At 34.7% G+C, this 25,769-nt stretch overlaps 3 protein-coding genes across 8 annotated transcripts; 1 reads left to right on the forward strand and 2 right to left on the reverse strand.

The window, feature by feature from the left end:
- Positions 1-301: 301 nt before the first annotated feature.
- LOC111882396 (transmembrane 9 superfamily member 4) lies at positions 302-5,360 on the reverse strand. Of its 6 annotated transcripts, none has more exons than XM_023878764.2 (9): positions 5,211-5,360; positions 4,606-4,764; positions 4,484-4,524; positions 3,814-4,408; positions 3,546-3,692; positions 2,511-2,667; positions 1,334-1,818; positions 997-1,227; positions 302-626 (listed from the first exon to the last, which is right to left on the reverse strand). In XM_023878764.2, exons 2-8 carry the CDS (start codon positions 4,752-4,754, stop codon positions 1,008-1,010), a joined length of 1,794 nt encoding a protein of 597 aa, XP_023734532.1. In that variant the 5' UTR covers positions 4,755-4,764; positions 5,211-5,360; the 3' UTR covers positions 302-626; positions 997-1,007. The 6 variants fall into 6 exon arrangements, with proteins under 6 accessions (XP_023734532.1, XP_023734535.1, XP_023734531.1 ...); XM_023878767.3 differs by having other exon boundaries at positions 4,138-4,408; positions 4,606-4,756; positions 5,211-5,341; XM_023878763.3 differs by having other exon boundaries at positions 3,814-4,402; positions 4,606-4,756; positions 5,211-5,340.
- A 3,362-nt stretch (positions 5,361-8,722) lies between these two features.
- LOC128128171 (uncharacterized) lies at positions 8,723-9,899 on the forward strand. Its single transcript, XM_052767055.1, has 2 exons — positions 8,723-9,037; positions 9,121-9,899. Exons 1-2 carry the CDS (start codon positions 8,803-8,805, stop codon positions 9,732-9,734), a joined length of 849 nt encoding a protein of 282 aa, XP_052623015.1. The 5' UTR covers positions 8,723-8,802; the 3' UTR covers positions 9,735-9,899.
- A 2,209-nt stretch (positions 9,900-12,108) lies between these two features.
- Positions 12,109-14,529, reverse strand: LOC128127584 (uncharacterized). The gene is made up of 5 exons (XM_052766197.1): positions 14,464-14,529; positions 13,134-13,732; positions 12,907-13,048; positions 12,672-12,815; positions 12,109-12,591 (listed from the first exon to the last, which is right to left on the reverse strand). Exons 1-5 carry the CDS (start codon positions 14,494-14,496, stop codon positions 12,124-12,126), a joined length of 1,386 nt encoding a protein of 461 aa, XP_052622157.1. The 5' UTR covers positions 14,497-14,529; the 3' UTR covers positions 12,109-12,123.
- Between the last annotated feature and the right edge of the window lie 11,240 nt (positions 14,530-25,769).

Consider the following 25,769-nt stretch of genomic DNA (forward strand, 5'->3'; position numbering starts at 1 on the left):
TATGTTGTTTTCCTTTCACTTGAGTTTGGATTATAATAAAGTCTTTCCAATTTCAATTTACTAAGAAAATGTGATTCTCTTTCAAAAAAATGTGATTATATAAAAAAAAATGGGATATTAGTGTCTTGGGCCAATGAGCCTAATCCAAATGATTTAGGTCGTCCAACCATTATAAATAAATCTCTTAGTATTGCTGGTAACTCTAAGACAAGAGCATGCAATTGTAAATGTATTAAGGTTATGTTTGGCGTACTAGCTGAAAACTAGCTATTAAATAAAAAGCTAGCTGGCAGCTGAAAAATTAGCTAATAAAAATAACGTTTGGCAAAACTAATTGAAAAGCCAGCTGAAAGATATAAAAATGACATACATTTTGGCTTATCTAACATGGCAACATAAAAAAACTCGAAAAATAAGTTAGCTTATCAGCTGGCTGTGGCCCGCCAAACACGACCTAAATACATAGAATTGTATAGCATCGAATATCAAACAAAATATCTTTCTAGTTTATCCTGTGGATGTAGCTTAATTACTCTAAACAACTGAAACCACGTTAAATCCATGTGTTCTTCGTTAGTCTTCAATTTCTTTATCATTGTGCTTCTCTTGTTGAAGTACTTAATTACCTAACAGGATGATGAGAAAAATGGAACAATTATCACATCAGATACAGGGAATTGTGACCTCAAAAGTGCGTTTCTTGATTAAATGGTTGATTTTATCGTCTATGTTGAATAAGCCAAGCTGGCTTGATGGGAAAAAATATTATTAGCTTTAATGCGACCACAAGTAATAATAGATTTACCACTCTTACACAAAAAATAAAACTTTGAAAGGACATTATGGTTTTATATAAAAATATGGACATGTGATAGGAGACATCATTTCCAAAAGGAGAAATGAACACAGAGTAGCTTACACAGAACATGGATGTCGCATTTATCCTAAATTTAACCAAAAGAAATATATCACAAGAAATTCTATATTAAAATGTACCTGTTAGTCTGTTAATCGCATTTTATTGCTGCATACAGGTAACGAACAAAGAGTAGTGAAGCACGGAAACCCACACTTCCTAGTAGAAGAAATATGCCGAAACATACACAAGCCATATAGCCGAAGTAAAAGGAGATTTGCATGAAACCATTCATCTCTGATCTCTTGAAAGAATAATAGATGCAATAAACATATATGTACAATCCAGTAGATCCACCAGACAAAAACGACCTGTGTCAAATAAAGATCTCTTATTAGTTATAACTTATAACTTATTAGCTCATGCATATAGCAATTGAAGACCATAATCAGTAATCACACTAACTATTTAACGCACCTCCACCACCATTGATGATCTTCAACAGCAAGCTGAAAGTATGTGAGAGCCACAGAAACTAAAGCAGTCATGATGAGAAGAAGAAAGAAGACTATGGAAATAATACTATAAAGTATATAAATGCGATGCCCCCAAACACTTTCAAATATGTAATACAACTGAATATTTATGACACTGTAAGGCAAAATTCCTGCCAAAACCATCTGAGGGAGAACATCCTTATACCAACGCAGCGTAGGAACCTCTCTAGGAATTTTAGCGGTTTTGCAGGGGGATTGAAATTCAGACATTCTGGTTTTCCCGATAATGCCTCCTAAAAGAAGCAATGGTGATGCTATGAATATCCACGAAAGAGATAACATGACTATTGCTCTCGGTGGTAATGCAGTAGTTGATCCATAAAAAATGGCAACAATGTCTAGGAAAGTAAAAGTAAGAAAGAGAGGTCCGAGATATAATCCTCCTGTCAGTATTATGTTCTTCATCTGTGAAGGAGAAAACAAGAGAGACAAATCAGTATGGACCTTTTTACGTGAATAAAAATTAGGGTTATTGACATATAATTTGCAAAACAGCCCTTAAGTTTATAAATCTTAATAAGTTGTAAAGCAGTTTTGGAGGTGATCATAGTCACTGTCAGTTTGGCACATTAGAAATAAGTGTGCCTTTGATACAAATAATCCAAGAAATGATAGAATGTTTGATGACATATTTTCGATTGCTTTGAGTTGGGTAGTTCATAGGAAGCATAAGTTCAAGTTAAATTGAATGATTGGCTTCAAAGTCGTCTTCTAATCTTGATGCAATTGGTTTGTTTTTGCTCTAGCTCCTTGTTAGAGTGTGGTTTTATTAATGCATTCGGATCGTTCAAAAAAAAAAAAATCTTAATTCATATGATATAAAGAAAAAAAAAAACATACTTGGGGTAAAAACGTAAAATATTTGGAAACTTAAAGGGTTTTTGAAAATAATATTTCATGGTAAACTAGAAACTGTTATTATAAGTAAAAATGACAAAAATGAAAAAACTTGGAAAACTTAAGGACATAAACGAACAAAAAAACATCACTGGGACAAAACCGACAAAACACAAACTTAATTAGGACTTTTATGTCAATAACCCTAAAAGTTAATCAAATTATATAAGTTTCAAACAAAATTTTATATTTTCACATACCCAATTGGTTCCTTCGAGTTGACAATAAAAGGAACCAGAAGTATATCCTGAGACCAAAGATGTAACTGCATATACAATGATAAGTGCGTTCCAGAGTACTCCTCGAATATAGGGCTTAAAAAAACCTAGGAGGCCAAGAGCAAGAATTGCTATGATCCTTCAATTTCAACAAAAGAAAGGTTAGAAAAGTAATTTAAGATACATCCCCAAAAAAATTATATATAAAAACCATAAAATAAAGGGAAAACCACAAAAATGACAAAAATGGTAAAGGCCATTCAACAAAATTACCAACTTTTTAACCATAAAAAAATGACCGCCAATCTCTAGGTGGGTACCATTACAAATTGCAAAATTGCTTTTGAATGGTTCTCACTAGATTTGGCAATCCGTGTCTGCGTGTCGTGTATACGTGTCAAACACGAATTTACACGACATAAATTTGACAAACACGAACACAACGCGAATCGCCAAGTCTGGTGAGAACTGTTCAAAAACAACCTGTCTTGGGTATCAAAGAACATGACACATAATTAATCCATGTGACACGTCACACGACATGAATAAACACGTTTTTAACCATCTTACATAAAAACACGGATAAACACGTATTTACACAAATTTAATTTGTGTATATACATGTTTATGTGTGTCGCGTGTTTATACGTGTCGCGTGTATAAGTGTTTATGTTTAAACATGACACTAATCATGAATCTTAAAATTCGTGTCGACATGAATAGACACGAAACACAAATTTCTAAGACTCATACACGGAAAACACATGTCGTTACCAAATTGCCAAGTCTAGTTCCAACATAAAAAATATTTAAAAAGAAATTTAAATTTCCAAAAAAATCTTATATTTCGCAATTTATGAATGTAATTTTCAATAAATGAATGTATGTTTTGCAATATAAGATTGGATTTGGCATATATCTTTTCTCAGAAAACAATGTTTAAAAATTCGTTACTTTTTATGCAGAAAGTCAAAAGATCGACATATTTCATATTGTTTGGACTTTGGAGATACTAACAGTATAAGCAACTGGGTTCCAGCACCAAGAGCCGCAGCAAATAAAGACTTGTGCTGTGGGAATCTAAATACATCACCATGAACATTCTTCCATCCTATCTCTTCTTGATTACTTATCACTTGATCCTCTTCTACATCGACTGAGTTCCTTTCATTTTTCATGCATTGGAAAAACAAGAAAGGCAATAAAAGAGTTATTCTATTTGACAAACATAACAAACACAATAAGTTGAATATGCAAACTTATTTTTCGTGAGTAGAATCAATACTTGGAAATGTCTTTGCGAAGGACAAGTAAGTAAAATGTGAGTAGGGAAATGATGAGAATGAGGAGTATGACACTTGAGAATGTAACTGAGTGATGATGTATAGACATGTGGTGAGGTAAAAAAGCAGAACCAATGTATTTCTCCATTCTCCTATCAAATGATTTTTGTGTCATTGTCCACTTAACAGAGTATGTGAAGCTCACATCAACTTCCTTGTCTTCTGTTATGTCTGCAAGTGAATCCATAGCTACTTGGAGATTGACCTCAATTACACGATCCTTATTATAAAAAACATGGAAATCAAAATGTTTGGAAAGGGAATACCCTTTCTTGATCCTTTCATTTAAATCACCCTTATTTAGTTTGATTCCGATAAAAGCCCACATTGGCAAGTCGTCATAATACAATTGCATATAGTAGTCCTTCTCTATCGCCCTTCTGAACTTAGAAACATCTGTTTTACTCAGTGTCTTATTGCATAATACTTCAAAATCTTTATCCACAAGGAATTCAAGCTTATATGGAGTTGAAACAAGATGATCTCCATTCAACATCTCTCCTAAATTAAGCTTTTTCTCTTTGACATCATCTGTTACTAGATAAACAATATAGGAGGATTGAGTAAATTAGAATGGAGAAAGAAGTACCAAGACATTCAAGAAAGAAGTACCTTGAGAACAATATGGAAGTTCATAATAAGCATATATTTCCCTGAAAACAAATTAATTAAACAAGAATAAGAGGATATAAAAAAATATATATTTAAAAATCTCTGGAGGAAATGTGTCTAACCATGAATTAGAGATTGGGCCAATTTTGTTGGCATAGAAGGGGACTATATCACCTTCACTATAGCGATGATCAGAGGCATCTGATTCTACTTGGATTCCAAGATAGATCAGTAGAAGTATAAGAAAAGGGTATTTTCGTAAATGTACCATTCCTGTTGATCTATAAATAAAAGTGAGAAAACATGAGCAACTGTGGCACCAAAAATCAGAGGTATCACTACAAAGCATCTTGCAGGTAATTCAAAACTGGGACAAAGTTGAATGATAGTTGTAAGAATTTGAGATGACGATATCAAGACCAGAAGATGACACTAGATTGGTTCTCATGAAGCCATTTAAGTTTGTCTATTAATCTAAGGCATTGCTAATTCTTTTCAAAGGCAAAAAAAAAGCACATAGTCGACTAGTCGAGACCCTGTTTTTCACAATTCAATGGAGTATTCGACAAGTGAAGGTAATTATTGCGAGAAGAACCAAGCTCAAAAGTGAATCGTAGTATCAAGATACGAACAATCAAACATAAGTAATTATCCAAAAAAAAAAAAACAGTTGATCAATTGCAATTACCAAGAACGTGGGATGATCAGTGATAGAGAAAGAGAGGACCTTTTACAGTGAAGGAGCACATGCGATGATGGAAAAGGTATGAACTGGTTGGAACCAGAAGTAGTGTTGGGGATGACGACTTTGACTTTGACTCTGACTGACTCTAACTCTTCAAGTTCTGCCAATAGTTAAATAATGCACTAGACTCATATATGCTGGTCATTACTTGTTCAAATTATTTCAAGGAAGTTACTAATGTTTAATTTATTTTTTAGTATCGTTTTTAAATGATAATCAACTTTGGTATTTGTACTATTTTGATATTTCATATTTATCTATCATACTAAATAAATATTTTTTTTTACCAAATGTTATATTCATGTAATTTTCTAAACATTTTAAAGTTTTATTTTTTTATTTTATTTATTTTTTATTTTTTTTTATTTTCTGTCATTTTGTTGTTTTATTCATTTTCATTTAATTGTCACATGGATTATAATGGTTTATATATGTAAGCTAGACTCCTTATATTAAAGTCGAGAACAAATTTTACAAAGACGTTTCTTTTCATACTCTCTCAAATCTCCTACAATAAAACCTGAAATCAATGAAATCACTTATACGCATCCAAATGATTCGTTACCAATTTCACAGCTAATCCTATAACCTTCCCAAAATAATACAATGTGGACTATACAGTTATCAAGATATGATTTCTTATTTATTTGATTCTTCATCTCAGTATCAGGATTATTACCAGGATTACTTTGGTTTTTTTGAAATCATCAAGAGCACCAACATCTACATAAGGTTAGAAATCACATTTTCGTGTATTGTGTTTTTATTATTCACGGTTTGTGTTTTTAAGCGATTGTGTTGTTTAACGTGATTTATTTGACTTACACAATAGTTGATTGAATTAGCAAATTGTTTTTTTTTCTTTATTTAGGGTTAAACTTTTTTAATTGAGTTTTATTGGATTGCACAGTAGAAATTTAGAATCGTGTTTGTATTTTTGTTATTACGTGTTTGTATTTTTCAAGTGACTGTATGTATTTGTATGTGATTGTGTTTGTATAATTATGTTTGTGTCTGCATTTGGACCATTTTGCCCTTATCTGATGATGGTTATCTCCCAATATCAATGTTTTCTATACATTTTCGGTTTTAAATTTGATAAGAAATACATAAATTACAAGTGCAAAAGGTACCATTTGTGCTATTTACATTGAAAAATGTCAAAATGCTTTCAATTCTATGTTTTGTTCACTTTTTAGTATTAAAATAAGAGAAAATGACAAAAATAGCCAATTATACTAATTGCATTACAAAAATAGCCAAAAAAAATCGGGATTACAAATTTAACCACCCATTTCGCAGATGAGAAGGCCCCATCTGCGAAATGGGCATCTCATCTGCGAATGTACAAGTGCCTGAAGCACAGTTGTGCTTCAGGCACTTGTACATTCGCAGATGAGATTTTTTTTTTTTTTTTTAATATTTTTCGGTATAAATAGGGGTAATTTCGCAGATGGAATAGGTCCCATCTGCGAAATACTCTGATCCTATCTGCGAAATGATGATTTTTTTTTTTTTTTTTTTTTTTTTTTTTTTTTTTAAGGTTGACTACGAAATGAATTGGTTTGACTACGAAATGGGCTTTGCTATATAAAAATTTTTGTAGAAAAAATATCATTTTGGTTGTTATTTGGTTTGTGAAATACTCTCTATCTCTACAATTTGCTCAAAAAATGATTGAATATTTGGTTTGTCTTGTAACCGGTGGGAGATGGCAAGTTAATGGAACTAATCTGGAATACATATGTCCACAGGGAGGTATTTCTGAATTTGCTTTGATATTTTCTGAGTATATTAGTTATAGTGATTTTGTATCTATGGTAAGAAGCAAAATTGGTTTGTTAGACAAATATAGAATTAGTCTTCGTTTCCACCATCCTGAATTAAATTATTATATAGCTATAGTTGAAGACGTGGATGTTAGAATGTTGATAAACGTAATCAAATGTAGTGGAGGAAGGGCTGTGAAAGTGTTTGTGGTGGTTGATGAAGTTGAGGAGGTTAATGGGGGCGGTGAAATTGGAAACGAAGTTGTTGGTAATTTATGCAGTTTTAAAGGGAGCAACGATCCGATAGGTACTTTCAATACTCCTAGTGTACCTCAGTTTCACAGTGTTGCTGAAAATGTTAATGTTAGTTATTCACCTATTCAATATGTGGATCCCGAGAATTACAAGTATGTTGGTGATGATGATGTTGGTACATATCTTAATCATGTTGGTGGTCGTTGTGATGATGTTGCCGAACAAGAAGTTAAACTTATGAATAGGCGTGTGGTAGATAAAACTAAAAAGAAAAAAAATTCAACTCAAAAAAATGAAAAAAATCATGTTTACGGGCATTATGTTGATGTTGGTGATGTATGTTTAGATATAACCGAGCTACAAAGTAATTCCGATAGAGATGAGTTGGGTGATGAAGTTAAAGCTAAGTATCCCGATAACCTTTTTTACGGTATGCCCCCTGTACCAGCATGGCCAGTTGATAATAATGAAGATATCCCAACACAGATGGTAGACATTAATCTTCAAAAGATTCAATGTGAGAGTATATTTAAAAACAAAGAACTTTTAAAGCGGTGTATTGGTAAAAAATGTCTTCGAGAAGGTTTCCAGACGAGGACAAGTAGATCCACCAAATCAAGGTATGAAGCTGTGTGTGTTTCGAAAAATTGTTCTTGGTTACTAAGAGCAAAAGCAATTAAAAATACTGATGGACTTTTCCAAGTGAATAAATTTGTTGATGTACACACATGTTCTTCAACATTGTTGCAACCTAATCATCGACAAGCAAACAAATATGTTTTGGGTGAATATGTTGCTGATGTTTTGGCTGAAGACTATAGTAGAGTTTATCGGGGAAAAGAAATTGTTAATGATATGAATGCTCAATTGAATATCAATATCTCATACCATCAGGCATGGCGTGCGAAACAATATGCATTGTTGTCGTTAAGGGGTACGAAAGAGGATTCTTTTACCAAACTTCCGGCGTATTGTCACAACTTGGCCAAACATAATCCGGGTACTGTCACACATATTAAAACAGATGCTGATGATCGGTTTGAGTTTTTGTACGTCGCACTCGGTTGCTCGGTTAGTATTATCATGTTCTAATTTTTTTTAATATTTATTTTGGTGTATTTGAATAGATATACAATGTATTGTAGGTACGAGCTTTTGTCAATTTTTGTAAGCCGACCCTAGTAGTAGATGGAGCTCACCTAAAGGGCGAGTTCAAAGGTACCATGCTACTTGCAGTTACTAAGGACGGACAAAATCAAATATTACCGGTTGCATATGGTATATGCAAAAATGAGTGTACTGATTCTTGGACATGGTTTTTTCAAAAACTACGTGATTGCATAGGAAATATGCAGGAGCTTACAATTATATCTGATAGGTCTCCATCTATAGCAACATCCGTTGCCAACATTTTTCCTCACGCTCATCATGGAATATGTGGTGTCCATTTGTATTTCAACATAGTATCTAGATTCGGCAAGAGTAAGACGGTTAAAGGAATTTTTTGGGAGGCGTGTAGGGCGTACACAGTTGATGCTTTTGATGCTGCCATGGATGTTATGAAAAAGACAAAAGAACCAGTATGGGAGTACTTAAAAAGTATAAATCCAGAAACCTGGTCAAGGGCACATTTTAAAGGGAACCGATACAATCTTATGTCGTCCAACAGTGCGGAGTCTATAAATACATTATCTAGACACGCACGTAAGGTGCCAATACTTATGTTGATTGATTTTTTTCGTGCTACAATGCAACAATGGTGGTTTCAAAGACGTAACTTTGCAGGTATTACGTAAATTTGTAATATTAATGTTTTATTAGTTTCGATGTTATTGATTTTAACTTCTTCATTTTGGCTGTTTTTTTAGCGGAAGCAACAACAACACTTACCCCTTGGGCGGATGAAGTTGTAAAAGAAAACAAGAAAAATTTTACCAAATGGGATGTTCGCATGATCTCAAATACGAAATGCGAGGTCAAAAAGGGGGCACAAAATGTGATTGTTGATTTTCAACATATGACATGTACATGTAGGCATTGGCAACTTGATGGGATACCTTGTGGTCATGTCATAAGATGTTTAACAGTGAACAATTACCAAGACTGCTCGAGGTTTGCATTAAATGCTTACTTTACCGAAACACTGAGGAAAACATATGAGGAATCAATAAACCCTCTGCCGAAGCCATCCGAATGGGAGATCCCCGATGATTTGATGATTGTTAAGCCACCTATAATGGATAAACGTCAGCCAGGCAGGCCAAGAAACACAGACCGCATTCCATCCCAAGGCGAGGGTCCAATTATAAAAGAGTGTTCTACATGTGGTCAACTAGGACACACGAGAAATAATTGTACTGGAAGGGCGTCTGGTAGCAGAGCAGGTCACATAATTTCTACTGCAGAAATGGCATATAATATTGGTGGTTCAGCGGGTTGCTCACAAACCCATAACGCTGATTTTGATATAAAACAACCTTGAAATTAAGAGTAATGACGAGTTGTTAGCTTATTATGTATTGTAATATTTTTATTAACTCTTACAAGACATTGCTATGCTTTCATATTTTAGTTAAGTTTGTTGATTATAACAATGAATGAAGCCTTTATATTATAAAATATAGTTTGCAGATTTATTTTAACAGTTACAACATGTTATTTAAAAAAAAACAACAAACGATCATTTGGCAACCTAATCTGTTTCATGATAATATTACAACAACTTTATAACTAATTTTTAAACTCAGGGAACTGCAACGGGTACTTCTCTTTCTCCATCGTTATATAGTCATCCCTAATTCTCATTTTGTCTTCGAAACGATCCTTTTTTACCATAATGTGTATCAACTGCTCATCCTTCTCAGCAAGCCGTTTTTCAGTCGTTTTGATTGCCTTCTTACTCTTTTTTATCCAATCTTTATGCTCTTTGATTTTGTTTTTATTGAGGTCAATCCATTCTTCAGCTTGTTTGCATTCCGAACCTATATCATTAGCAAGTTGAGTGAGAAGTCGGGATGACTCTTTGTCCTCTTCTTGTTGTGCTTCAGCCTTCTTTAATTCTTCAAAATTTTCATGTGACATATATGACCCGGCTGAAGAGGGTGTAAAAAAAGGGTCTACCGAATCACAGTAGTAACAATCTACTTCGTTGCATGAGCAAATTTCGAATTTGTGTGAGGAACTCATAATAAAATCGATGTTGTATTAAACTGGAGCAATAAGTGGTATTTATACATACTAGACAGTAATGAGAAGTCCAACTTTGAAATGACTAGACAGTAATGACAAGTCACTGTAGTAACCTGCACATCCCAGTGGGTCCCTTAAGTGACAAGAGATAAATGACAGTTTGACATGACAAAACACTGCATAAAGCTGAAATTCGTAGTCCAAATATAACCATTTCGTAGTCAAAGTATTATTTCATAGTCTATTTATTTATATAAATAGATGTTTAAGATCTATAAACCAAACACCCAAATCACCTAAACGAAACGAATTCCCATTATTAGAAATGTCGTCGAATGCAGCAAGTTCTTCGAATGAATTACCTAGTTCCAATTCTGAAAGGCCATGGACGACAAACGAGGTGTTACTTCTAACACGGTGCTGGCTAAGTGTTAAGGATGGTGAACCGTTACTTGCTCCCCCGCATTGCCTAATTGGTGATGAATGGAGTCGCATCACATCTTTGTTTAACCATGAGATGGGAGAAGGGCAAAAAAGAGAAAAATCAGATGTTGTTACTAAGTGGACGGATGTAAAGGAGGAAGTGACATGGTTCAATCGAGCATGTAGTTATGCGAAACGTAACAATGTTCGTTGTCGTGACGAAGAAGAGTTCTTGGAAGTTGTTACAGAGTTTTACATCTTTGAGCATGAAGGCAGAGACTTCGAATATGAGGAAGTTTGGAAGGTTGTTAGAGATAAACAGTATTTCAAGTAGACCGCTCTAATTTGTGTTAAGAATAAGCCATGGACTTGTGTTTTACGTTAATGCTTTGTTCGTATTATGTTGTTTTTTTCATGTAATTGTTGTGATGTTTTAATGGTTCATGGAATCTTGTTACTAATGTATTCTAATATATTTTGATAACTAATGCAATGGCCATTTATTAACTCAAGTTAATCATACGAGTTTCTCACATAATAAACTAAAATATATATATATATATATATATATATATATATATATATATATATATATATATATATATATATATATATATATTAACTCAACTTAATCATACGAGTTTCTCACATACTAAACTAAAATATATTTTAAACATATGAAACACATACGAATTACATACGAAATACATAAGAAATACATGAAAATAACCTAGTACATGAAAATAACCTAGTACTGAAATAATAAACTAAAATAGATTTTAAACAAACGGGATAATACTTCTTTGTCATCATCATCATCATGAAAATAATCTACATTTCCCATTATTATAAGTTCGTCTTCATCCGGCACATCATCATCAAATTTGTTCCCTGCATTGTCATTCCTCTCCTCCCACTCCTACATTAAAGATAATACTTTATACTTAATAACGAAATACACATAATTTAATAACCAATAATATCTAAATAAACAAAATATTAATATTAATGTAACTATATAATAACCTCTTTAACTTCACTATAATCGTTTACATCAAACACATCATCATCAAATTTGTTCCCCGCATACTGATTACTCTCCTCCAACACCTACATTAAAAATATAACTTTTTACTTAATAACGAAAGACACTTTATTAAAAAGTAATTATTAAAATCGTAAAGGTAACATCTATAACAACCTTGTCGTTTTGAGTATCACCAAAAACATTTTGAGTTGTATTGTTTTTATTCATCACTTCATCTTGCACAACCTATATTTTCAAATATAAAATATGAACACAGGTATTCATATATGTTAATAAAATTTAATAAATAATGTAGCGTGTAACTAACCTGTTCATCATAATTTCTTTGTGACACTGTCGGTTCCTCAAAAATAATGTCGTTCCAAAATTGTTCATTATTCACTTCTTCATAAAAAACCTCTGTAGGTTTTTGTTGATTCATAAACACATGCTGCTCCAGTGCATGTACCCGTTTCAACAACTCGTCTAGCTTGTGTTTCCCACTGCCCCGACCTCTACCATGAGAGCGACCACTGGACGACATACTAGACGAAGATTCGTCTTGTCTCCTAAAATGGTCCCGTACTGGGGATGGAACTGCTTTCCCTTCACCATATACATACTCTTGAAATGACATATAATAAAAAGATGTCATCTCACCATCACCCGGTAACATGTTTTGTCTTGGTGGTAGCCCCTCCTAAAAAATTAAACATATTAAAAATGCATATAAAACTATAATAATCAACTTTATTAATAATAAACGAATTATTTTTAAACCTGCATCTTTGACCAAATCTTGTTCACGTCAACCCATTTCAATTTTTTTGTTCCGCTCCATCTTTTCATCCGAGGCAAGTCTTTATTTTTTCTCAATGCAAATCCACATGCACGAACAGCCGGAATCATCTCATATATCCATATCTACAATTTTGTACAATAACAGTAATAAAAGTTAAAATTAAAATAAAAAATATAACAATAAAACAATTTAAATATAATAAAATTTTTATACCCTAATTGGAGCAGTAAATCCTGAGACGGAATACTTTAAAGTTTGACCACGCTCAGGAAGTGATAAATAATGATGTATCTTATTCCACGTATCCTCAAGGTCAACATAAGTAAAATCCCATAGATAGCTACCCCAAGCGAAGCTAACAAAACAAAAAAAAACAAAATTGATTATTATATAAATTATAACTTTAATAAAATAGAACTTTTAACGTAAAGAAAATATACCTATTCCAGAGATCCAAATTCTCAGCCAAATAAAACCAATCTTGTGGCACCCGATCGTTAACTTCTTTGCCCAAAAAACCTTCACACAAAATGTATATCAAACATACTCTAACTGCATCAAGGTCGTCAAGTGCTAGGAATGTTTGATTTAAAATTAAACTTTTCAGGTCGCCGATTTCCACCGAACTATTAGTATGGTCCGGAAATAGCCGTTCACGCAGTAAACATCTTTTTTTACTGCTTATTAATTTTTCCGACCCTTTTCTCCCAATGTTTTTTGGATACTCCCCAAAATTGAAGCCGGTAATCAAACAAAACTCTTCCGGCCCATAAACCATTTTGGTATTGCCTACTCGAAAATATAAACGTTTTATTCCATCTGGAGATAAAACAGGGTCCGGCCGGATCTGATGAAGGAACATTTTATGAAACAATAAAGCGTCCCCTTGTAAACGAGGGACATCAATAAAATAGCCAAAGACGGTATTTCTGAAAATAGCACGTCGGGCATCATCTAAAACTTCAAAGACTTCCCATATGTTACCGCCAGAGCCTTTTAGGTTCGCAAAGGCTTTCGTATTCATTAAACTAAAATCATGCTGCAAAAAAAAACACAAAAACAAATTAGATAACTAAAAAATATACTTTTTTTTAAATATATTACGAACTGCAAATACTTTCTTAATTACTAATATATATATTTCCGATAAAAAACAATAACATACACATATATAAACAATTTTCCAAGTTATACAACAAATATATTTACGATAGATCACAATATCATACATAATTATATAAATATTTTCAACTTAAACATATTTTCAACTTAAACAAATTTTCAACTTAAACGACAAATATATAAACAATTTTTATCTTTCTAATTAAAACTAACATTATATAACCATAACCATATAAACAAAAAAATTTAAAAATAAAACGACAACCAAACTAACAATTTTGCAAGTTATACGACTACTTTATACAAATTTTTCAACTTATACGACAAATAAAAACAATTTCTAACAATATATATACGACAAATTTTCAACTTATAAATGTTATACGACAAATATATATACAGTTTATATAAACAATTATAGGATAAAAATTTACAAGATTTCAGGTTATACAACAACTAAAAAAACTACAAAAATAACAAATTGTAAACATTATCCACGCAGTCTCTACTTGCATTTAAACTTCAAGTATACTAAAAATATACTAAAACTATCAAACACAACAAAATTACCCTTTTTTAACACTAAATAATACAACAATTGATAAAAAAAAAAAATAACTTTAAACATTAAAAGAGTTAAAATCTAACCATATTTGCGGGATTGTTGACATAATCCTCCATTTTCTTCAAAAACTAGCCAAAATTCCGAAAGAAGCCCAAAGTTAGAGAGAGTTTTTGTGTAGAGAATGGTGAAAATGAAAAAAAAAAAAAAAAAAAAACGTTTTTATAACTTTTAAACACCCATTTCGCAGGTGAGAAGGCCCCATCTGCGAAATGGGCATCTCATCTGCGAAAGTACAAGTGCCTGAAGCACAGCTGTGCTTCAGGCACTTGTACTTTCGCAGATGAGATGCCCATTTCGCAGATGGGGCCTTCTCACCTGCGAAATGGGTGGTTAAATTTGTAATCCCGATTTTTTTTGGCTATTTTTGTAATGCAATTAGTATAATTGGCTATTTTTGTCATTTTCTCTTAAAATAACGTTGGAAGATGTAAATATGATAAGATATCAAAAAAATTACAAGTTTAAAAAAATTATTAACATCTCCATTTAAGAACCAATAAAACAATTATTTATAGCATAAGTATTTAAAATATGTCAATAGTTTTATAAGAATATGAATTGAATTACTTATTCATTATTTCGTTGGTATTTATTTCAAAATTTACTTTAAAAAATATCTAACGTTTACAACTTGATATTTTAATTTTTTTTAATCAATTCATATAATACATGTGTCCTACATCTGGTTTGAATTATTTTACCAATAATATTTCATTTATATAAAAAAAAGATCATTCAACTTGATTGCCTATTTGAAGATTGAAATGATAATAGGTGAAAAACAATTTTGAATAAATTTTATTAGAAAATAATTAATTTTCACTTTTTTCTTCATTTAGGTAATTCAATTCTCGTTAAGAAGTTTTGCGCTTAAAGTTTAATTTTATTGTTATGAAAAAATTTCATTATGATTTTTTTTATCATTATATAAAAAATTTATATCAGGATTTATTAATAAAATTTTATTCATTTATCTTATTGGGTTAAGGTGTTTGAGGAAATGAAATTATCCGGTGAATTTCTATCCATTTTTTTAGAACATCCAGAATGCAAGTTATATATGAGTTGAATAAAATGGTGATTAGTGTTAAATAGGAGTTAAATAAATTGTGCATAATGATATAAAGTTGAGTTGAATAATAGTTGAATGGTTCAATATATAGGAAGAATAAAGTTATAATTAGGATTGAACATATATTTAATGAGATGTGTGTGTTAAAAATAAAGTTGTATTGTATTTATAGAGGATATTTTAACAATTTCTCAATCTATTCAATTTTATATAACATTTAAATGGATTATGAATGCTCTCAAGAATCGATAATAAAATGTTTCTTAATGATTATATGGCATCAAGATGACAAACACGTGTCTAACACATGACATCCTACAATAGTAACTCGACGAGTTAACTCATCTACAACATATTTTCCGAATTTTTGATCTATTTTGGATTAGGATAATTACCATAACTTGTTTTTATCTTAATAAATTGATTTTATTAAATGGTAATTTGGTTTCCTTATCCAAATAGATGGATTTGGTCAAATTTTAAGATAATGGCTAATTATTTGATTAATTTTGAAAAGTTTCAAATTGCACCATCTAGTTTTGGAATTTAAAATTTAATTAAAAGTTTAACTTTGAAATATTAAATTCTAAAACCCTATTATTTTAAAAGTTTAAAATACAATCCTTATATTATTATAATATTAAAAGATTAATATGTATATATATATGTACAAAATGAGACAGTCTTACTGTTAGTAGGTCTCATTCACGAAATTGGTCTATAAGGGGTGTTTAAGGAAGCGACCTATAAAATGACCACCATTGGGTATTCACTTTTACCTACCGCACTATTGACTAGTGGAGGGTCGTTAGCCAAATGAGTAGGATAGGACATTAATTCTCTCATTAATAAGTATAAAAAAAGTTATAAAGTAACTAAATGTTTTTTTTAATAAATTTCCAATCTTAACTTTAGGAAAAATGTTAAAATGATGCTAGTCCATGAAATTGCACTTTGTACTTTGCCAAGTCGCTAGTGGAGAGTGTGGTTAACTGGCACACTAACTTGGACTAACAAGGGTGGAAAAGGGTATCTTGAGAATTATCATAGATCAATGGAGCGTGTATGGTTAATCGACACATTAATTAGGTGGTAAATGACATCGAGAGTGTCAAGCTAATTTTCATGGTTATTCACACCTTATTTGTGATCCATGATATCCCAGTCACAAACTTGAAGGACATAATCGAGCTTAAACATGTCATTGAAAAATTCAATGAATCTTAAAAGAATCTAGGAATTTCAATTCATTTAAAACCTAATTCTCTCAATTTCATTTTTCGTGGTGGAATTGGTAAATCGTCATTTACCTACCTTCAAATAATTTACAATTGGATTACGACATCCCTCTTCCAAATTGTGAATTATTGTGTTGGATCCTAGCCTTAATATTTCATTCACGTTTTATATTAAGGACTCCTTGTCTAATCAAAACTTTGTCTTTCTTCTTTTTCAGATGTTTGGACCAAACAACGCTCCCGACTCGACCTCCAACAACAACTCCTCGAACTCACTCTTGCTTCTAAACATTTGTAGGAGGGTTACTTTTGATGGATCCAATTTCAATGATTGGATCAGAAACATCAGAATGGCCCTGCGATACGAGGAAAAGGAACCCATTCTCGACAAGGAACTCGCCAAGATTGATGAAGCTACTACTACTCCCGAAGAAATGGAGGACTATAGGGCCTAATGCAAGGAAGTGACAAAGGTGTCGTGCATTATGGTGGTCACTATGACTCCATAACTCCAACAGTTTTACGAGGACTACTGGCCTTACGAGATGTGCCAGGACCTGATAGAAAAGTAACATCACCGAGTACGTCAAGAGAGGTACGAGATATTAACCTCGTTCATTACAACCAAAATGAAAGATGGAGAGTCCATCACGGGCCATTGGCAAAGAATGCAAATGTATGCAGATTGTTTGCTCAAGTTTGACAAAGAGTTGGCTATTGATATAGTCCTACACTCTTTGCCTCCCTACTATGATTAGATGACTTATCATCTGAGCAAGGAGGAGGTCATATTGAGCAGACTTCAAGGTTTGTTAAGAACTGCTGAAAGTGAACTTCAAGGAAAAGTTATTGAGTCCACTCCTGCAACTACCCTAGTCCTGGCTATTGGACATGAAAAGGGAGAAAAGAGGAAAGCCCCCTCAAAGAAATAGAAAGGAAAGTCCCATGATGGATCTTCTTCTAGTGGATCCAAAGGAAAACTCAGTTTTGTTGCTCTCTCCTCTGATCCTAAATAAGCAATGTGCTTCTACTGCCATGATAAAGGGCATTGGAAGAGAAGCTGCCCGAAGTACTTGCAAGACATTAAGGATGGGAAGATAAAGCCCTCATTCGCAGATATTTATACAATTCTATCCTATAACTCTTCACATGCTAGTTCTTGCGTCCTTTATACAAGATGTGGTTTTCACATTTGTTCTGATTTGCAGGGGCGAAAAAGAAGTAGGGATGTGGAGCATGGGAAGATGAACCTGATAATGGGGAATATGAAATCATCACCTATCACCAAGATCAGGGTTTATTCTTTAGTGCTTAATAGCGGGTTAGGGTTAGATTTGAATGAGTGTTGCTACTCGTCAGAGATGACGAGAAATATTATTTCTTTCCATGGTTTGTATAGACAAGGTTTTATATTTTCATTTAATAAAGAAATTGGTTCTATTAATGCTCATTATAATGGTTTATTTTATTTTGAAGCATTGCCTTGTAATGGTGTATATGAAACTGTGATGGTTGTAGATAACTTAGGAAATAATGTTTTGCATATTGATTCGTCTAATGGTTTAGACAAGGCATGCTTGTGGCATTGTTGTTTTGGACATGTCATCAAGAAGCGCATAGCCCAACTCAAAAAAGATGGAGTGTTGGGGTCATTCGACCTAAAATCAGATGACACGTGCGGATCTTGTTAACTTGGAAAGATGACTAAATCACCTTTCACTAGTACTTGTGAAAGAGGTGAGGGATTGTTAGATCTCATACACACAGATGTTTATGGGTCCTTCAGATCCTCCACAAGGGATGCTAACCGCTTCTATGTGACTTTTACCTACGATTATAACAGATATGGATATATCTACTTAATCAAGCACAAATCGGAAACCTTTGAAAAGTTGAAGGAGTTTAAGCAAGAAGTGGAGAATCAATTAGGCAAGAACATAAAGACGCTCAGATGCGATAGTGGCGGTGAGTATCTTAGTATCGAGTTCTATGACTATCTTAAGGAATGTGGAATTGTTTCACAATTGACACCACCTAGATCACCACAGCTCAATGGTGTGACTGAGAGGCGCAATCGAACCCTATTGGACATGGTTCGTTTTATGAAGAGTCGATCCTCGCTACCAATGTCATTCTGGGGGCATGCCTTAGAGACTGCCGTCCATATCCTTAATCTAGTCCCAACTAAGAAGGTTGCCAAAACAACTCACGAGATGTGGAAAGGGAAGGTTCCCTCGTTGGCACATATCAAGGTTTGTGGTTGTGAAGCTTTCGTAAGACGAGAGACTCACAACAAGCTCGAACCTCGAAGTGAGGAGTGTATTTTCATCGGATACCCACAGAAATCCTTTGGATATCTTTTCTACATACCTAGTGATTACGTGGTCTTCGTAGAAAGGAAAGGAGTTTTCCGCGAGAGGGAGCTCATATTCCAAGAGGACAGTGGGAGGATAATTGATCTTGAAGAGATTCAAGAATCAAGAGGTGAAGGTACCTATTTATGGGTTTTATGCATAGGAACAATCCTATGTGCTCATACAAACCCTAATGCTTGGACCTAGGTTCCCCCTTAGTCCATTAGGTTCTCCAGCCCAAAACTCAACTATCATGCATTTGACAGTTTATACCCCTTTATTTAATTAATCTCTTTTAGTCACCAAATTAATTCCTAATTAATTTATGACCAATACTAATTAAATAAATATGATTTCTCCTTTAATATATGTTAGGTTCGGTATTGTGTTGCGTCTATTGGGCTCGTTAGCTAGTCCAATGTTTATCTCCGGTATGGGCCTGTCCATCCGTGAGTTTTGTAGGGTTTATTATAAATAGATGCTTGCATGCATTCTAGAACGTAATGATTAGAAACGATTAGAGAAGTATTTTCAGTATATTCATCGTTCTTATTTTGTAACCCTAGAAGTCCTCTATAACGGAAGTTCTTAGTCGAGCTTTGCTGATGATTGAGTAATCTAATCATTCGACTCATTGTGATCCATACTTGTGTTCTATTTTCTTGTTTTTTACGTTCTTTACTTACCTGTTATGAAGATATAATCGATCAAAGAGTTTTTATAACTCATCAATTGGTACCAGAGCAGGAGGCTATGTAATCGATACACATCTTTTCTATGAAAGAGTTTGCAATTAGGGTTATTCCGCATTAACTGATATTTATTGAGCCGTCATTCCATAATTGACGTAACTCAGCATTTATTTGTTTTGCCCTAATATTACGTATTACAAGTCTGATCTTTCAAACAGGTTAAACGATCAAGCATGGACGAGTCACAATCTAATCCTATCAACATCTCAAACAGCATTGGATCAACGACAAAGATTCATATTCTCTACACCCAGGATTATGAAGTCTGGGCGCATCATTTTGAAGATTATGTCATCGGATCTGAAGATAATGGATATCTTATTTAGGAAGCAATCGTGTCTGGACCATTCGCTCACTAGGAACATCAAAGATCATCAAAAGTCAGAAAGAATATAATGATCTGTTAAAAGATGTAAAGGACGTTGCTCAAGACGAAAAGGAAAAGTTTCAGTGCAACATTAAAGCATTGAGACTGATTTGATTTGCTCTTCAATCAGATACATTCAGGTTGGTGAGTTCCTGTAGTACTGCTAAAGAAATCTGGGATAGGTTGCGAGAGCTTTATTCCACAGACGAAGATTTAGAGCATTCCATTCAGACGTTGCTTTTGTCTGAGTTTGGTGAATTCAAACAGAATTCTGATGAAACTGTTACTCAGACGTTCGATCGCTTTAATCATCTTCTTAGCAAGATGATCAAACATGATATAGAAAGGAAGCTGATTGAACAGAAGGTCACCTTTTTGAATGGCCTAAGATCCGAGTGGAGGGTTGTCGTGTCCACTGTTAAAGCCCATGAGCAGTTCAAGTTTTATTCACTGGCCAAGCTGGTGGGAATCTTGAAATCTTAAGAAAAGATTGTCTTGCAAGAGAAAAATGTGGTCTCAAGTTTGGGGTCCTTGGCCCTCCTGTCTAAAAACAAAAGTATGGTAGAAGATGAAGATCTCAACCTAGAAGACTATGATCTTACTTCTGAAGATTATGCTATGATGGTGTCTAATCCAAAGAGGTTCATCAAGAAAAGGTTCCCTACCAATAAGAACCGAAATTGGCAGGAAAGCTATAGTTCTGAAAAGGTTAAGGAGGAGCCGAAGACAAAGGAACCAAAGAAAGAGGCGAAAGTTGAAGGAGATTCTGGTGTGAACTGCTACTACTGTGGAGGAAAGAACCATTATGCCAAAGACTGTGTTCTGAAGAAAATTGCAGAGAAGGATGAGGAGAAAGATGAAGAAGCTGTGTTGATGAAAAATCTGGAAGAGATCAAGAGAAAGAAAGCCACTACTAACCCTTCTATTAATGCTTTAATTGTACAGGGTTCGGCAGCGGATGATGAGTTCGGTGGCGTGCAGGTCTGGTCAACCGACTCAGAGGATGATGAAGTCAGGAAGCCTTAACATAGAAAGGCATATGTGGCAAGAGGTGACGAAAGCAGTGGGAAGTGTTTGATGGTAACAGATGTATCTCACATGAGGTGATACAATACAGATGGTAGGAAAGAGGACACCAAGGAGCGAGAGGACTTATGCTTCACAACAAAACCTCTCAGTGTGCAAATCAATGAGCTTGATGAATTGATCAAGAAGGTACAATCTCTTTTTGTTTCATTCAAAGTCCCACAGAAATCATATGAAAAAGAATTAAATAGCTTAAATTCAAGAATCTCAAATCTAGATAGCTGTTTAACTCAAACACCGGTCACCAATTCTAACCTAACTGACCAAATAAGTAGGGTGTCATCCAAGAGTGAGGAACGGAGGATGTGGATAGAGCTGAAGGAGTCGGAGCTGATTAAATCTAAGGACGAAAACATTTATTTACAAAGAGACAATTTAAAACTTTTGAAACAGAGAAATGTTTTTTTGTTTAATTGCTAAACGTCTTTATACTAACATCACTCAATTGCATCTGAACTGTGAAATAGGGCAGAAAATTCATCGCATGATTTTGCCCTTCCTTGAGTTTAAGGAGGATGAAATCGATGCTGAGGCATATAACTGCGAAAGTGTCGTTTCATCTGACGATGTAAATCCCACCTATATGTATGGTCTGGACAAAATCGAATCTTTTATAAAGTCCAAGGACCATAAGGACATGTTGAAAAACCTTTTGGATGAAAATGACAAACTGAAACTAAGGACCGAAACCATACAAAAATTTGACTCATTGAATGCCAACTTAAGCTCAAAAAATAAAATTGATGTTGAAAACGCGTCTGAGCTCAATGAGGATGATGATATGAGCGTAATTTCTGTAGAAGATGAAGTCGACTGTTCTGAGTTTGTCATGAGTGAACCCGAAAACCACAAAAATGTTATTTCTGAAAATTATGTGGAGTTTGCTCGTTTATCCCATAATAAGTCCCTGATTCTTGAAGAAAAGGCTGTTGTGTACCAAAAGGTGAGAACAACACCAAATCAGGTGTATAAGGTCACAGGAGTAACCGAACATTAGACAGCCGAACTCACCGCCATAGTGAACGAAGATAATGCAGATGGTTGTGATGATTTTTTCTGGTCTGCTCCTATAGATAATGCTGACGAAACTGTTGGTCTGTCAGAGCGGACGTCCTGGAAAACCAAAGGCAGATATGTTCCAGAGCCACTGAACAAGCCTGACAACTTCGACGTGCCAAGCACTAGTGGTACAAAAGAAGTTCCTGTAGAAGAAGTCACTTCTACGGGCGAAACATCATCTGTTAAAAGTGAACCGGCTGACAGGAAGCAGAAGCAAAAGGCCAACATCCACCGACAGCCGAAACAAGTGAAGGATCAAAAGCAGCAAAGGAATTTGAGATACAAAAAGAATCTCTCAAAGAAAAAACAATTTTTGCGATCTTAAAACGCCCATTTCTCTTATCATGACAAAAATTCAAAGTCAGAGAAAAGTGCTGTCAGGCCGCAAGAGAGCAACAACAACCGAAAGGACAGGTTCGGTTCTGAAAGGAATAACAGTCGAAGGGACAGGTTCGGTTCAGAGAGCACCAGCTACCGAAAGCATAGGTTCGGTTCCGAAAGCAAAAGCTACCAAAGTTCAAGGTTTGGTCCCACTAATGATAAAAAACAAAAGGGTCACTTAGAACCTCATGTCAACAAAACTTCTCAGTCCAAATTCTCTCGTTCTAATTCCTCTCAACCTCATTCTAAACCCAATTCTGTTCAAACTCAAAATCCAAAATCTTCAACAGATTTAAAAGGAAAATCGAAGGTTTCCTCAGTTAAGAATGATCAGAAGCTGTCTAAGGCTCAAATGCCAAAACCTGAATCCAAACCAAATGTAACAAATCCTAATAAAATTAAAGTATTCACTATTAAGAAGAAAGATGAAACAACTTTAATAAAAAGAACATATCTTGTTGACACTTCTCTTACTATTCCTGTTCCTGTGAAAGGCTCACGTGGACCCAAGAAACTTTGGGTTCCTAAATCTGCTTAATTTTGCAGGTTATTAGTGACGAGCAGTTCGACGAAGAATGGTATATTGACAGTAGCTGCTCACGTCACATGACAGGGAGGAAAGAGGAGCTAAGGGAATTCCGATCTCTTCCAAATAGTGGAAATGTTAAGTTCAGAAACAACTCATATGGAACAATAAAAGGTTATGGAATGATAACAAATGGTGACTTCACAATTAGAAAGGTTGCGTACGTTGAAGGGCTACAACATAACCTCATCAGTGTATCTCAGCTTGTTGGAGGTACCGGTCTCAAAGTTTCATTTGACGATGAGGGTTCGGAAATAATAGAGAAGAAAACAAAAAGGGTGATTCTCAAATCAGAGCGCAAAGGCGAAATGTTCCCTCTTAATCTCAAACCTATCAAAGGAAATCCAGCTATCTGTCTGTTATCCAAAGCACATTCTGACGAAAGCTGGTTGTGGCACCGAAGGCTCTCCCATCTCAACTTCAAGGATATCAACAAGCTTGTCACCGGAGGTCATGTTCGAGGTCTTCCATTGCTCAAGTTTGATCGAGAACATTTGTGTGCTGCGTGTGAAATGGGGAAGCAGAGTCGTCAAAGTCACCCATCCATTATAAACACTAAAAATGTTGAACCACTTGAGTTACTTCACATTGACTTGTGTGGTCCATCATCTATCGAAAGCATTTGTGGTAGCAAGTATATTCTTGTTATTGTTGATGACTTTTCACGTTTTACATGGGTGTTCTTTCTGAAGCACAAATCTGAGGCTACTCTCAAGCTAAAGATGTTTATTAAGCAGGTTGAAGTGCAACTGAGGAAAATCGTTCGCAACATCAGGAGCGACAATGGACTGGAGTTCAAGAATAAAGAATTTGAAGACTTTTTGGCAGAAAAAGGAACCAGTCACAACTTCTCAACACCCTACACCCCTCAACAGAACGGAATTATCGAAAGATGAAACTGATCTTTGTGTGAGGCGGCCCGAACGATGTTAAGCTTTGCTTCTCTACCTTTATACTTCTGGGCTGATGCTATTGCTGCAGCATGTTTTACGCAAAACAGGTCCTATCTCAATAAGCGTTTCACTCTTACCCCTTATGAGATCATCAACAACAGGAAGCTGAACATTAAATTCTTCCATGTATTCGGCTCACGATGCTTCATCTTCAACTCTAAAGAACATCGTAACAAGTTCGACGTTAAAGTTGAAGAAGGGATTTTTCTGGGATATTCTCTCACTTCAAAAGCATACCGGGTTTTAAACAAGCATTCGAGGAAGATTGAAGAAACGTATTATGTGACTTGCGATGACAGCTACGTCAAGAAGCTGAAGGCAACTAAAGAAACAGTTGGAGAAATTTTCACTCAAACAGGTCAAGTCACGGCCTATATTGCAAATTTGTTTGAGCAGTTTGTGGAGTTATTCGATGAACCGGAGAAAGCTACTCTCTCGGAAGCCAAAGCAACAGACAACAAAGTCAACCATCTGAAGCAAATCGTCGAAGATGCCGCCAAACAAATGGGTGAAGGAGAACCAGTTTCAAATGAACCTCCTTAGCACGTCGCTTCAGTTGAGGGGGAGAATCCATCTTCTTCAAAATAGCCAAGCTCACAAGTTGAGGGGGAGAACTCTTCTTCAGCTGCACCCGAAAGCTCTACTACACCCGAAGGTATTGTAGCACCCGAAAGCTCAACACCACCCGAAAGTCCTGTAGCACTAGAAAGTCCAGCTACACCTGAAAGCTCATCTATCGAGGGGGAGAATGCCGATATGTTTTACGACGATGATAGCCCATCTGAATTAGAAGAAATGGTGAATGCTGAATTAGATCCATCCTATGATCCAAATTACCCTCCTCTTGTTAAATGGACCAGAGATCATCCTGTTTCACAGGTAGTGAGTAATGTCTCCGAAAAGGTCCTGACCCGATCTCAACTGAAGGCAAAGCAAACATCTCTATTCTCAAAAGTAGAGTTCTGCATGTTTAACTCTTTCGTCTCAAAAGTTGAACCGAAGACAGTAAATACTGCTCTTGATCACTCTGACTGGGTTCAAGCTATGCAAGACGAACTCAACGAGTTCGAAAGAAATAAGGTATGGCGCCTCATTCCAACTCCTAAAGACGCCTCAGTTGTTGGTCTCAAATGGGTCTTCAGAAATAAAATGGACAAGGAAGGCAATGTGATAAGAAATAAAGCTCGTCTAGTGGTGAAAGGATACTGCCAGGAGGAAGGAATTGATTATGAGGAAACTTTTGCTCCTGTAGCTAGGCTGGAATCTGTTTGAATATTTCTTGCCTATGCTGCACACAAGAACTTTAAGGTCTATCAAATGGACGTAAAGTGCGCATTTCTGAATGGAGAACTTGAAGAAACCGTGTACGTGGAGCAACCTCCAGGCTTCGTTAATGAAAATACCCTAATCACTGCTATATTCTAGACAAAGAGGTTTTCGGTCTGAAACAAGCACCTAGGGCATGGTATGAAACACTAACC

Source organism: Lactuca sativa, chromosome 8 (genome assembly GCF_002870075.4).
Source record: "Lactuca sativa cultivar Salinas chromosome 8, Lsat_Salinas_v11, whole genome shotgun sequence".
NCBI classification, from domain to species: Eukaryota; Viridiplantae; Streptophyta; class Magnoliopsida; order Asterales; family Asteraceae; genus Lactuca; species Lactuca sativa.